This window comes from Hyaena hyaena, unplaced genomic scaffold, assembly GCF_003009895.1.
Source record: "Hyaena hyaena isolate Hyena2069 unplaced genomic scaffold, ASM300989v1 scaffold_1908, whole genome shotgun sequence".
Lineage (NCBI taxonomy): Eukaryota > Metazoa > Chordata > Mammalia > Carnivora > Hyaenidae > Hyaena > Hyaena hyaena.
This window is the reverse complement of record NW_024082543.1, coordinates 67978-80259: the sequence shown is the minus strand read 5'-3', so window position 1 is coordinate 80259 and position 12282 is coordinate 67978. Positions and strand designations below refer to the sequence as shown.

The 12282-nt window shown below is 39.2% G+C and overlaps 1 protein-coding gene across 1 annotated transcript in view; it reads left to right on the top strand.

Annotated features, from left to right (window-relative positions):
- Positions 1-6732: 6732 nt before the first annotated feature.
- Positions 6733-12282, top strand: part of IQCJ (IQ motif containing J) — a gene marked incomplete at its 3' end in the record, with an annotated part of 28001 nt that continues 22451 nt past the window's right edge. The window contains exon 1 of the mRNA XM_039225106.1: positions 6733-6793. Within this exon, the coding sequence (XP_039081037.1) occupies positions 6735-6793 (59 nt within the window). The remainder of the gene's footprint in view (positions 6794-12282) is intronic.

The following is a 12282-nucleotide window of genomic DNA, read 5'->3' as shown; positions in this document are numbered from 1 at the left end:
TACATTGTAACAAGGCCCATGGAAGCATTGTAATTCACACAGTTATTTCAACAGAGGTTTGGACTCCCTCCAATTTAATTTTCTGAAGTTGGGCTGTGCAGCTGGGTCATTCCTGGTCTAATCTGGGAAATGTATCTCTTAAGGCTGTGGATCAGAATGCCAGCCTCCCAGCTGTCACCAAGGAGCATCATTTACAGCCACTGAGGTTCCGGGGGCAAAGCATCAGAATCACTTTATGTGGACACAGCAGCCTAGCTAGCTTCATAAATTCTGTTGTAAAGAGCAATAATCAATATTTCATGTTTAATGATGCAGAGCTAAAATTAGTATAGATTTTATGTCTTCTACTTTTCCAAATTATGCAAACATTAGTAACCCCTTTTTTAGTGCCCTTATTACATTTCCATTAAAAAAGGCCAATGTTGGAGGTTTGGTCAGTGAGGAAGCCTGATGATGTTTAATTGAATGATTGAACTGTCAAAAGAGTCAAAAGTGATTTTGACTCTTAACTTTTGTTAAATAGTCACCTTTAGGTTAACATAAAATTATTTTCAACACAAAAAATGATGTATGTAAGTGGCACAGGCTTTGTCACCCATAGGTACACAATGGAGTAAATTACAGATTGTTTCCATGTTTTAAGTTACTTTAAATATTTTGGGATGTGCTGGGAATAAAGTGGCCAAGGTATAAGTTAGAAAAGTTAAAAGATTGGTGTTTAGGCACAAGTGCACACTTTAGAGAAAAAAACAATTTTGAGTGGATTTCTTATTTTACACTTATTTAAAGAGCATGCCCTGCTTGTTGAGACAGTAGAAGTGGCAGGGACAATGTTTTATTATTGGGCAAGTTAAGAGTCTGACTAAGTGGCCACAGGGATGAGCTATCTAACTTTTTAGCTATATTCCCCTGTTTTTGACAGGAGACAGACTTGCTGGGGCAGGGTGAGAGGGAGAGACAGACACAAAAGAAAAAAAAAATCCAGCATCTGCCATCCAGGCTAAAAGTTTACACCCAAGTCACTTCAAATCAACTCTTATGACAGTGGGAAGCATGGGCTTTGGCAAATAGTCAATCAGTTATGCCCCCTAACAGTACAGCCTGTATTTTACAGCTACTTATAACACAAGTTTCATTTGGGAAAATGGGATTAAGGATATGGAGTTGTCTAGGTTGTGCTTGAATAATTCAATTTGTATTCTGCAACGAGGCTTAGCCAAAATTTCAAAAAAGACAGAAGTTAGGCAGAGCATGGTAGAAATTATCACCTTATCTGATGAGTCAAACTGAGCCAGAAAATTGGAGCTAGACTTTTGAGTTGGGACAACTTCTATAGGGTCATCCATCAAACAGACATATTCTTCTGTTAATTAATATGATCAGTTAATTCACTAATTGAATTTGTTGGATTATAGAAAAGCAAATACAAGGATAGGGCAAGCAAAAACAAATTTAGGATCCTTGAGGCATCAGCCAAAGTCCAGTAAGAAGATAGGTGACTCATTTAAAAGGGTGATTGAAAGAGTTAATGAAGTAGGTACATAGATATGGGCACCTTTCACAAAGAAAGGTGAAGCATCTGAGGCTATCAATAATTGGAAAGGCAACAATAAGGAAGGGGAGGGAAGTGAGGGAAAGGAAGAAAGGGAAAGACCTTGGAGGGGCGAGAAAAAGGAGAAGTTATGGGACTATGGCAAGAACCACCCTGTGGGTGAAGCCACCCCATGGGAGCTGTGGCCTCTAGTTACACCAGTCTGAGATGGGAGAAAATAAAATAAATACTCCAACTTCTCTCTTCTGCTAACCTCTGATCTTATTCAGTGCCTCCCACTGCTCAGTTTTTACCCAAAGCCATAGGACAAAGGGGCCTGGTTGATAAAGTCCAACATCTTGAGCCTCCTGGAACAGAGGAAAGTGGAGATGAGGCAAGAATTTGAGTAGGGAGATGCTGGTTAAGTGGACCAAAGCTTCAGTTAGGCAAGATGAGTAACTTTTAGAGATCTGAAGTACAACAGTGTACAGTTAACAATACTGTAGTGCAGGATTAAAACTTGCTAAGAGGGTAGATTTCAAGTATTTTTATGACACCAAAAACAAAAAGAAAGGAAGGAAGAAAGGGAGAGAGGGAGGGAAGAAGGAGGAAAGGAGGGGGAGGAAGAAAGAGAAAGAAAGTGGTAACTATGTAAGGTTACATTATTTCACAAAGTTTATACACATCAAATCATTGAGTCATACACCTTAAATATATACAGTTTTAAACCATCAATTATACCTCAATAAAGCTGGAAAAAATGTAATGTTAAATAAAAAAGAAAGCTACCGAATGATGAAAAAAAAAGTGTATTGGGAGAGGTAGAGAAGAATCAGCAGAGGACATGCAGTTTCTTGGGATTTTTTAGGCCATTAAGCTACTAAGATGTCTTTTCACCTCAGTGAGAATAATGCATTCAATGCATTTATAATTCATTTATTCAACAATTATTAAGTACCTCCTGAATGCCTCATTGGGGAATAGACATCTCGATGTGAGTAGGTCACCATCTCTGACTTCAAGGATCTTAGGGGTAAGGTAGCAGGTGTGTCAGGTAGAGTGGTAGTGCTAAAATAGGGATCACCATGGATTGCTAAGGAAGCAAGGTGAGGTATCTGACCTTCCTGTTGACTCTGGAAAGCATCTGTGGAAGAGGCTAATGTTGGGCACTTCCTGAAGGAAGAGTGGGAGTGAGCCAGTAGAATAATTGAGGACACAGTGTCATTGACTGTCCAATAAGAGAGGATGTGAGTTCCAGAATGGTGTGAAGTTTCATATGACCAGACTTAGGGACAGAGTGTGTGGGGCAGGGCATGTGAGGCGGAGTGGGGAGACAGGTGGGCCCTGTTGCACCAGACCTTGGCTGAGGAGTTTGGAATCTATCCTCAAAGCACTGGGGAGCTACTGTTGGTTTCTAGTAGGGAAATGGCATTGCCAGATCTGAAATCAGAGACGAAAAGACTAGTGGGAGAAACCAGTGATGGAAGAGACCAATTTGTGTATGTTTTTAACGGTAAATTGAAACAAAATTTTCTCAAAAAGTAAAACTCCCAAGTGAAGATCTGTTGAGCAAGCAACCTCCTTATTGATTTCCAAGAAAATGAGGACATGGCTTGGAACTTCCAGGCCCATTGAATTGAAGTGTTTTTGTATAGTTAGCTTAAATAACCAAGTGATGAAATCAATCCTCCAAATTGTCAGCAGAGCAGCTGTTCAGAAAGCTCTTGTTAGTCATTGACCTTATGTTTAATATGATTTCCTAGAACGTGGATAGTGAGATTGAATAAAGTACTGCATCAAAGCCCTCCCCACACAGCAAGCTCTCTGCAATGAAAGAACCAAGGAAAGGAGAGTGGCTGGCACAGAGTGCAAAAGCTCTTTATTTCCTGCCCCCCAAATCCCCAGGGAAAAAGAAAAGAAGAAAGCACACCACAGGGACATCTTAAAGAAGAAAGTGCTGGCACTACCAACAGCTCAGTCTCTTTGCTAATCATAATGCAGGGGTAAAAAAAGAACAAGTTTATGACCTAAAAATCCTCATCTTGTTTTCTAGAATAACTATGGATTCTTATTCAACCTGGGATGGAGTATAATGAAGGATTAGGTGGGAGATTTGGAGGTTTGGGGGAAAATAGAGGATAAATGTGGAGACTTGTTCTTAGAATAAGAAACCAACCTCTATTGTGCTGAAGAGTTAGTTTTACCGTGAAAATAAAAAGCCATGTATAAGAGTGAAAAGGATTCTTTATCAATCTGTCTAGCTACCTGCCTACCTACTTGATCATCTTTATCTTCCTACCCACTCATCATGTATACATTCAGTACATGTATAGTACTGGCTTCCACTTAACTGTGAAAAGCAAACATGTAAGAGTTAAAATAAAGAGTTTCACACATCATGTACATGTAGTGAAAGAGAGAGGTATAATTGTACTAACAGCATGGAAAAAGTAGTTCTGACAACTGAATATTTCATTTAGCTTAAGCTTCAAGGCAAAATAAACAACCTCTGTAAGACTTATAAGTTGTTATTGTTGATGAAAGAAGTGCATTATTATGTCAGAAGGGGAAAATATCCCTTAGTAGTAAATCCTAAAATTTTATTCTTTTGTATGAGAGTAGCAAAATGTATAATGCTTTATACAGCAGTTTTGCAGAAGATGCAGAAATGTTCTTTATATGAGGTTTGTTATACAAATATTGGATATAAAAGCAGCAGCCTTAATAAAAAGGAATAAAGACCATGACCTGCTTCATCCATTATTCTTCTGAATAGCACTTTTTTTTTTTTTAAGAGACTGACAAAACACAACAAAGTAAACAACTGCCCAGTTCTGAAGTTTTATAGTCCCATGCCTCATCTAGTTAGGGTTTTGTATACTGTAGCCCTAGGTTATAGCTCAGACTGTCATTTCTGAGTTTGAATTCGTTCAACTGAAAGAAAATAGAAATCTCAGCCAAAAGTGCCTTAAGCAAATGGGAGAATCTATTGGCTCATGAAACTGAAAAGTCCATCAATATGCTGGTTTCAAGATCCAGTTTGACCCAGAAGTTCACAGTATGATTAGGGCACTGGCTCCTTGGCTGTTTCCTTGGCATCTGTTCTTTCTGCTATCTTTTTTCTCCAGTTAGTTGTTCTTACCCCACACAACATACTTACATTGAAGTTCCAGGTTTCTTCACTTCAAAATCCTTACATTCTAGAATTCAGAGAGGGAAAAAAAATTATTCCCCAAATACGAAAGTGAACTTTAAACAATTAATATTGGTTGAGCAACTAATTTCAAAATATAATGCTGAGTGAATTAAACCAGACACAAAAGTATAGTATGAAGTTCTAGAACAAGCCAAATTAATCTATGGTGATAGAAATCAGAACCAAGCTGCCCTTTGAGAGAGGAACTTCCTAGAGAGAGATATGTTCTTTATTTCATTTTGGGTGGTGGTTCTACCAATATATGCATTTGTCAAAAGTCACATATCATAAATATACAGTATGACTTTATATTTATGATATGTGTATTCCACACACTTGAAAATGAAAGCCTAGGTACTAAAAGATCATGCTGGCTGATGTAAGGAGAATTGACTGAAGTGGACCAATATGGGAAACAGAAACAGGAGACTCACCATTGGCTTAGACCACACTAGAAGTAGTGGTCAAGTCCTGGATGTATTTTGAAGTTGGGATCAGTAAGATTAGCTGATTGGTTGTGTTTTGTGAGAAGAACAAAGGTATGAAAGTGATTCTAGGCTTTAGCTCTGTGTATCTAGATGAATAGTGACACCATTTGCTGAAATGGGGAAGAAGTGATACAGAAGGAGGTTTGGGTGGGAGGGCAGAGTCAAGGAAATCAAGACTTTGGCCTTGAACTTGAGATGCCCATTATAAGTGTATATGGAGCTATCAAGTAGGCAAGCAGATATAGAAGAGTGGAGTTTAGAGGAGAGGTCAGGTACAAATATAAATTTAAAGCCATGGAACTAGATATGACCTCCTGAGGAATGTGGATTGATAGGGAAGAGGACAGAGGCCTAGGATAAACTGCTGGCATGTTTCCAGAGGAACGAAGATTTTATAGGAGTGAGGAGGATCTGGGAGAAGCAAGGAGAAGAAAGGGTCCCATACTGCCTTTAGACCATGCTGGATATAGCACGTGAGACATAAATGACCACCTCTTAAGCAGGCTGCAGGGGAGATGATGTGTTCAGGGTCTCAGCTAAGTTTCTCAGCAAAAATTCTCTATATCCTAAAACTCTTTTCTAAATGGTCTTTTGATTTTCTTGGTCTAACAGAAATTTAGCTGTCCCAGAACAGTGAGGCAAAGTACAGTCAGAATAAGTTGAAGGATATGTTCAAAGAAGTTGAGGAGATAGAAGATTTTGCTAAAGACAGACTATGAGTTCCAAAGAGCTCAGGGGAAAGGCTGGAGGGACTGGGGAGAGGTTGGTAACTCGGTCAAGTTCTGGGATGCACAATACAGTATAAAGTTAAAGAAACTGAGGAATGAAGGATGACCTAGGAGACTTGGATATCCGGTGGCTTAGAAGCATATTGAGATTAGTCCTGATGGTCTCTTAGGGACAACTGTATACTTAATTCTAACTGAGGCATCCTCTTGGAGCTTACTCATTTTTTGTGATGAGGCAAATAGTGGCCTCTGTCCTATCCCTGAGTCACTGTGGCCTGAAGAATGGGATTACAGAAACCATGGAAGCCTAAAATTCAGGGAAGTTGTGTGTGTGCGCATGTGCACATTTGCACATGTATGAGCACTATGACTCGGAGATGAGGTTACCTAGAGTTACCAAGAGACAGGAGAGAATGGCTGCTGAATGGCCAAACCCAGCACATGCTCATTAGAGCCCTTCACCCAGCAACCAGCAAGCTTAATACTGTTGACGGAGTAAATTTGGGAAGAGTGTGAGTGGATCCATATAAACACATCCCCACTCTGGAAAAATAACAGGAAGCATTATCTTTAGTGCATTAAAAAAATCACACAAGTTGAGTGGCACTATTGTATTCTAATTTGATCAAGGGTCAGATTGAATTGTATGTCTAAGCACTTATCCATTGCAAAGTCCAGAACTCTTAACAGCGTGTTATCTCAATTTTGCAAACAATTGTACTCAAATATTATTACCCACAAGTACATGAGGTCAGTTTGTAAGATATTTCTTTTCTTTTTCACAGGAGGAAATGAAAAGATTGCAGAATCCTTTAGAACAAGTTAATGATGGAAAATATTTACTTGAAAAGTAAGTAAAAAATACCAAAGGATATTAATTATATTTGAGGTTTAAAAGCTTGCATGAAAAAAATAAAAGGAAAAAAAACACACCTAGTAAGGCAAAAATTAATAAGTAAATTTGACAGTTTCTTATGTTATCATTGTGGTCAGGAACTCAGAAATGTGGCTTGTTTGATATATGGCTAGATAGATTTATGGCTAGTTGAGCTATGATACACAAGCTGTACTGATTAACAGATTAGTATGATGCATGGTGATGTCTTGGTGCTGTGTCTGAGGGCTTAAAACTTAACAACCCTGCCCTGTTTTTGGCTTTTAATCAATGGAGTATATAGAAGGCAATCATAAAATTTGCACAAAGCTTAAGGGTAACTCTAAGACCAATAGAATTAACATTTAAAATAATACTACAGAAGGGTGCCTGAGTGACTCAGTCAGTTAAGCCTCCAGCTTTGGCTCAGGTCATGATCTCATGGTTTGTGGGTTTGAGCCCTCCATTGGGCTCCATGCTGGCAGTGTAGAGCCTGCTTGGGATTCTCTCTCTCCCTCCCTCTCCGCCCCTCCCCGACACCTCCACTCCCCTTCTCTCCCACTCACGTGTTCTCTCTCTCAAAATAAATAAATATACTTAAAAATATAATACTGCAGAATGGAACAAAATTGAGCTAAAAAAAGCAAGAAAGAGAAAATTCAATGTAAGTCTATTTTTCACTTAGATTTTTAAAAAATGTACAATTAGATACATCAGAGATATATTCTTTTTTTATTTATTTATTTATTTTTATTTATTTATTTATTTTTTTTACATTCTTTTTTTTTTTTTTTTTTACAAATAGTTTATTGTCAAATTAGTTTCTACATAACACTCAGTGCTCATCCCCAAAGTGCCCTCCTTCATGCCCATCCCCCCCTCCCCCCCCATCCATCAGTCCTCAGTTTGTTTCTCAGCATTCAAGAGTCTCTCATGGTTTGCCTCTCTCCCTTTCCCCCACCATTTCCGCCCTTCTTCTCCCCCTTGGTCCTCCGTCAAGTTCCTCCTAATCCTCCTATACGTGCAAACATATGGTATTTGTCCTTCTCTGCCTGACTTATTTCGCTCAGCATAACACCCTCAAGGTCCAGAGATATATTCTGATTTCAGTTTGTGAGTAGATGCTTGGAGGTTTTATCTGATGTTAACACGGGACCATAATTTTATATGGCTTCTAAAAATATTACCACAATATTAGACTGATAATAGCGTGCATTGTCCAGATAAAAGAAAAAGTGAACTGTCATTTACTGAGCATTTCTAATTATCTTCCATATCAGTGAATGCTTACAGATATTTCCTCATAGAATTCTGATTACAGCCTTCTGACACAGAGATTATTTCCATTTTTCAGACAAGGAAAGAGGCTCAGAGAGCTTTCAGCACTTGTCTAAGTATTTTTATTAAGAGTAACAAGGGTGAAAACCAAAACCATATATGAATGCCACCAGAGCTCTTGCTCTCAACCACCAGCTAAGTCTCAGTGCCAAGGCCGCGTGAGTGCCACTCATGGCTCTGGGTATCACATTTAAGAAAGCACAGACATTCCCAAGAGCACTAGAGGAAGTCAATTAAAATTGTGAGCCTGGGTGGCTCAGTCATTTGAGCATCCGACTTTGGCTCAAGTCATGATCTGGCAGTTAGTGAATTGGAGCCCCGCATCGCGCTCTGTGCTGAAAGCTCAGAGGCTGGAGCCTGCTTCAGATTCTGTGTCTCCCTCTCTTTCTACCCTTCCTCTGCTCACAATCTATGTCTCTCTCTCTCTCTCAAAAATAAATAAAGAGAGCTTTAAAAAAATTTAGTTTCTGGAGCCATGTAAAACTACTACAAAGAGCTAAAGATGTGTACTTGGAGAAAAGAAATCTCAGAGGGAACATAATGGTTTTCCTTAAAGGTTTGAAGGAATTTTCCCATTAAAAAGGGGCCAAAATGGGGCACCTGGGTGGCTCAGTCGGTTAAGCATCTGACTTCTGCTCAGGTCATGATCTCACAGTTTGTGGGTTCGAGCTCTGTGTTGGGCTCTGTGCTGACAGCTAGCTCAGAGCCTGGAGCCTGTTTCAGATTCTGTGTCTCCCTCTCTCTCTGACCCTCCCCTGCTCATGCACTCTCTCTCTCTCTCTCTCTCTCTCAGAAATAAATAAAAAAAACATTAATTACAAAAAGGGGGGACAAATTGCTCTTCTTGCTCTAAAGGGCATAACAAGAATCGGTGAGCAGGATTTATGGAGAAAAAACTTTGTGACTCAGAAAAAGAATAACATTTGTAAAAATTCAGCCTGCCCAACAGAATGGAATTCTTTAGTAAGGAGTGAGATGACAGATACTAGAAGTGCCCATCTGATACGCTGTTGAAAACATTCCAAAAATGGAAAATCTTGAATATTATTCCTCTTTCTGATTTTATCCTAGCTTTGTGAGTCTGGACAAATTATTTAACCACCCTGAACACAGTTTCCTTATCTTTAACAGTGAAGTGAACAACACTGACTTGACAGTTGAGATGAGGGCCCTAAATAAGACACCCACAATAGCCCAGTGGCTTCAATGTCAACCCCTTCTCTTTCCATCTGGGTGGCCGTTTGGACTAGACATGTTCAGGTTCATTCTGTCTCCGTGGTTCTAAGAATTTTCCATGCCATCACTTGAAGGACAGTTTCAGCTATTTGATCAAATAAAGTTTCTGGGTTATCTTCAGATTCAATTTATCTTTATTATGGTGTGCCCCTCACCACTACCATCACTAGCAGTATGTAAATAATAACTAAAAAGTTTTTGACTGTGTAACTAGAAGGATTTTCCTCTATGGAGACTAGTGTGCTAATGACATTAGATAAGTGGTTCTTCTTCTTGGATGCCCTTAGAATCACCTGGAAGTTAATAAAGATGGCATAAGCCTTGGCATAAACTCTACCCTAGACAAATTGATCTGAATGTCCGAGGATGAGATCCTGAAATTAGTATTTCTTAAAAGCTCCCTCTATTTACTTCTAAAGAGGAGCTGGGATGACAACCAGTGGTGTAGGTACATTTTAGATTCCTTGTAGTTATTCAGTAATCTCACATAGCTTAATTTTCTTAGGACACACTTTCTCTGTGAAGTTCAGACCTTTTGACGTGGGGCTGCTGAGCCAGTGGTCAAGAATGAATTCTTGAGATGTTTTTGGTGCAAAAAGGTGTTTTTATTAAAGTATAAGGACAGGACCCATGGGAAGGAGGAGCTATACTGTGATTGTGAGGAGCAATTGATTGTATACTTTTAGGTTGGGTGTGGGGGCAGGTAGAGATACAGGAAGTCTTTTAAGATATTTCCATATGTTACAGAAGACTTACAGGATCCTGGAGGTCTCGCCAGGTTGCTTTACTTTCTAGCATAACATCAACATTAAGGCAGCCATGAATTCCTTGAGGAATGTCATACTCTTCATGTCTCAGGTATTTATCAATGGGCTGTGAGTTGTAAGGAAATTTAATTTTATCTATATTTTTCTTGTCTTTGTTCTCCTCATCACTTTTATCTATTAAATCGATTTTAGTGTGAGAAGTGAGCTCCAGAAGTTTTTTCTTGCTAATTGATCACAGTTCTGTATTAAACTTCTCGCTAATCCCAATGTGTATCTTTCCCAGCTCTCTGCTCTCAGGAAGATTTGTGAGGATTAATGGCATATATGTGGGCTTCTGCCTCCTTTTTCCTCCCCTGTTCTTTCCTTCTTATTGTCCAGAAGCCTGGGAAAGCTAAAAACTTCTGGAAATGGCCAGTCTGCTTTGCATGCTTATTTTTCCTCATCATGACTGAGGAATTCCAGAGATGGGAATTAAGGTCTCCCCTCAAAGCACACAGGCCAGTGGGGTAAGCTTCTCTTTCATGTTTGGCCAGGACCGAGAGAGAGAACAAACAATGGCTGCCAGCCCTAACGGCTATACCCATTTGCCTGCAATTTTAGAGATTTTCCTGGTTTGCTTCGGGGCAGGTCTGTGTCCTTGAAAGCTGTCAAAATTTGATTGAAAAACTGGTGTACTCTGAGTGGGCAGTTAGGCATTTCATTATAGCTGTAGCTGACTTAGGTGTTGATGTAAATCATCTCAGCTACTTGAAATGACCGTAAGTTAAGTGATAGTGGTGTCATAGCAGTTGATCAGTTATTCCCCCTTGGAACATTACATTTATTCTGAATGCTCAACAGGGTTTTGTGGTAGACAGCCAGTATGAAGGGAGGGGAAGCTGCAACTCTCTTCTACTTGAGACTACACGCCGGGCCAGTCTAGGTCATTTGTATACACATACGTGCACATATTCAATAATGCTTTCTATGTGCTCATAAACAGAAGAGTAATTAGTAATGCCATTAATTAAGAGCTTGCTTATGACTCTGTTGTTTTTGATAATCATTTATTAACTTAAGTAAGACCTTAGGGTGATTGCTATTTGTTGTACATACTGAATCAAGTTGGGTTTCTGGTGCGTAATATAGGATTGCAAGTCACACGTTCACCTCACATATAATCATTTTATTGCCCACAGGTAATAACCCACAGGTTATTGATGGAATGAGATAAAGCTATCCAATTAAAACCTACAGGTTTTCATAGTTTATAGTTTGTTGAAGATGTATAAATTACAACTGCAAATTATAATTTATTAATATTATAAAAATTCTCCGTTTATGAAAACTTGAGTTTTGCCTTTGGTTGCTGCATAACTAGAGGTCCCACAGCACCTCACATGTATTCCTATTGCCCGATTTACTAATATGCTATTAAGGGGTTTAGTTAACAAAATCTTTTTTTTTTTAATTTATACATTTTTTTTAAATGTTTTATTTATTTCTAGGAGAGAGAGAGAGAGAGAGCAGGGGAGGGTCAGAGAGAGAAGGAGTCACAGACTGAAACAGGCTCCAGGCTCTGAGCTGGCAGTCAGCACAGAGCCCAACTCAGGGCTCGAACCCATGAACCGCGAGATCATGACCTAAGCGAAAGTCAGACGCTTAACCGACTAAGCCACCCAGGCGCCCCAAGTTAACAAAATCTTAAAGTATCTTTCTTATAAGGCCGTTGTCCCTACAAGATCATGAAATTGTAAAAACAACACTTTCTATGCCAACTGACATGCATTAGGTCCCTCTGTGTTTCCCCTCTAATAAAATCTATCACTCTTATAGTTACTTGTTTAATATCCACCATCTCTTAGATTATAAAACCATAGAACAGGGAACATGTCTAGTGTTTTCACTATTGTGTCACTTGTGTTTTTGCATCATTTCTGACACATAGAAGACACACAATATATTTATAAATGAATGGATAAGGATGAATTAATAATGGACTCAGAATACCAATGGCATAGAGCAAAGAGTACAGTCTTGTACTGTATTGACCCCCCAATATCCCAGCTGGACCACCACAAAGCTATATTGTGCTGATGGCACCACCTACTGGCCCTGTAGGAATTTATCTGCTCTACCATGCGT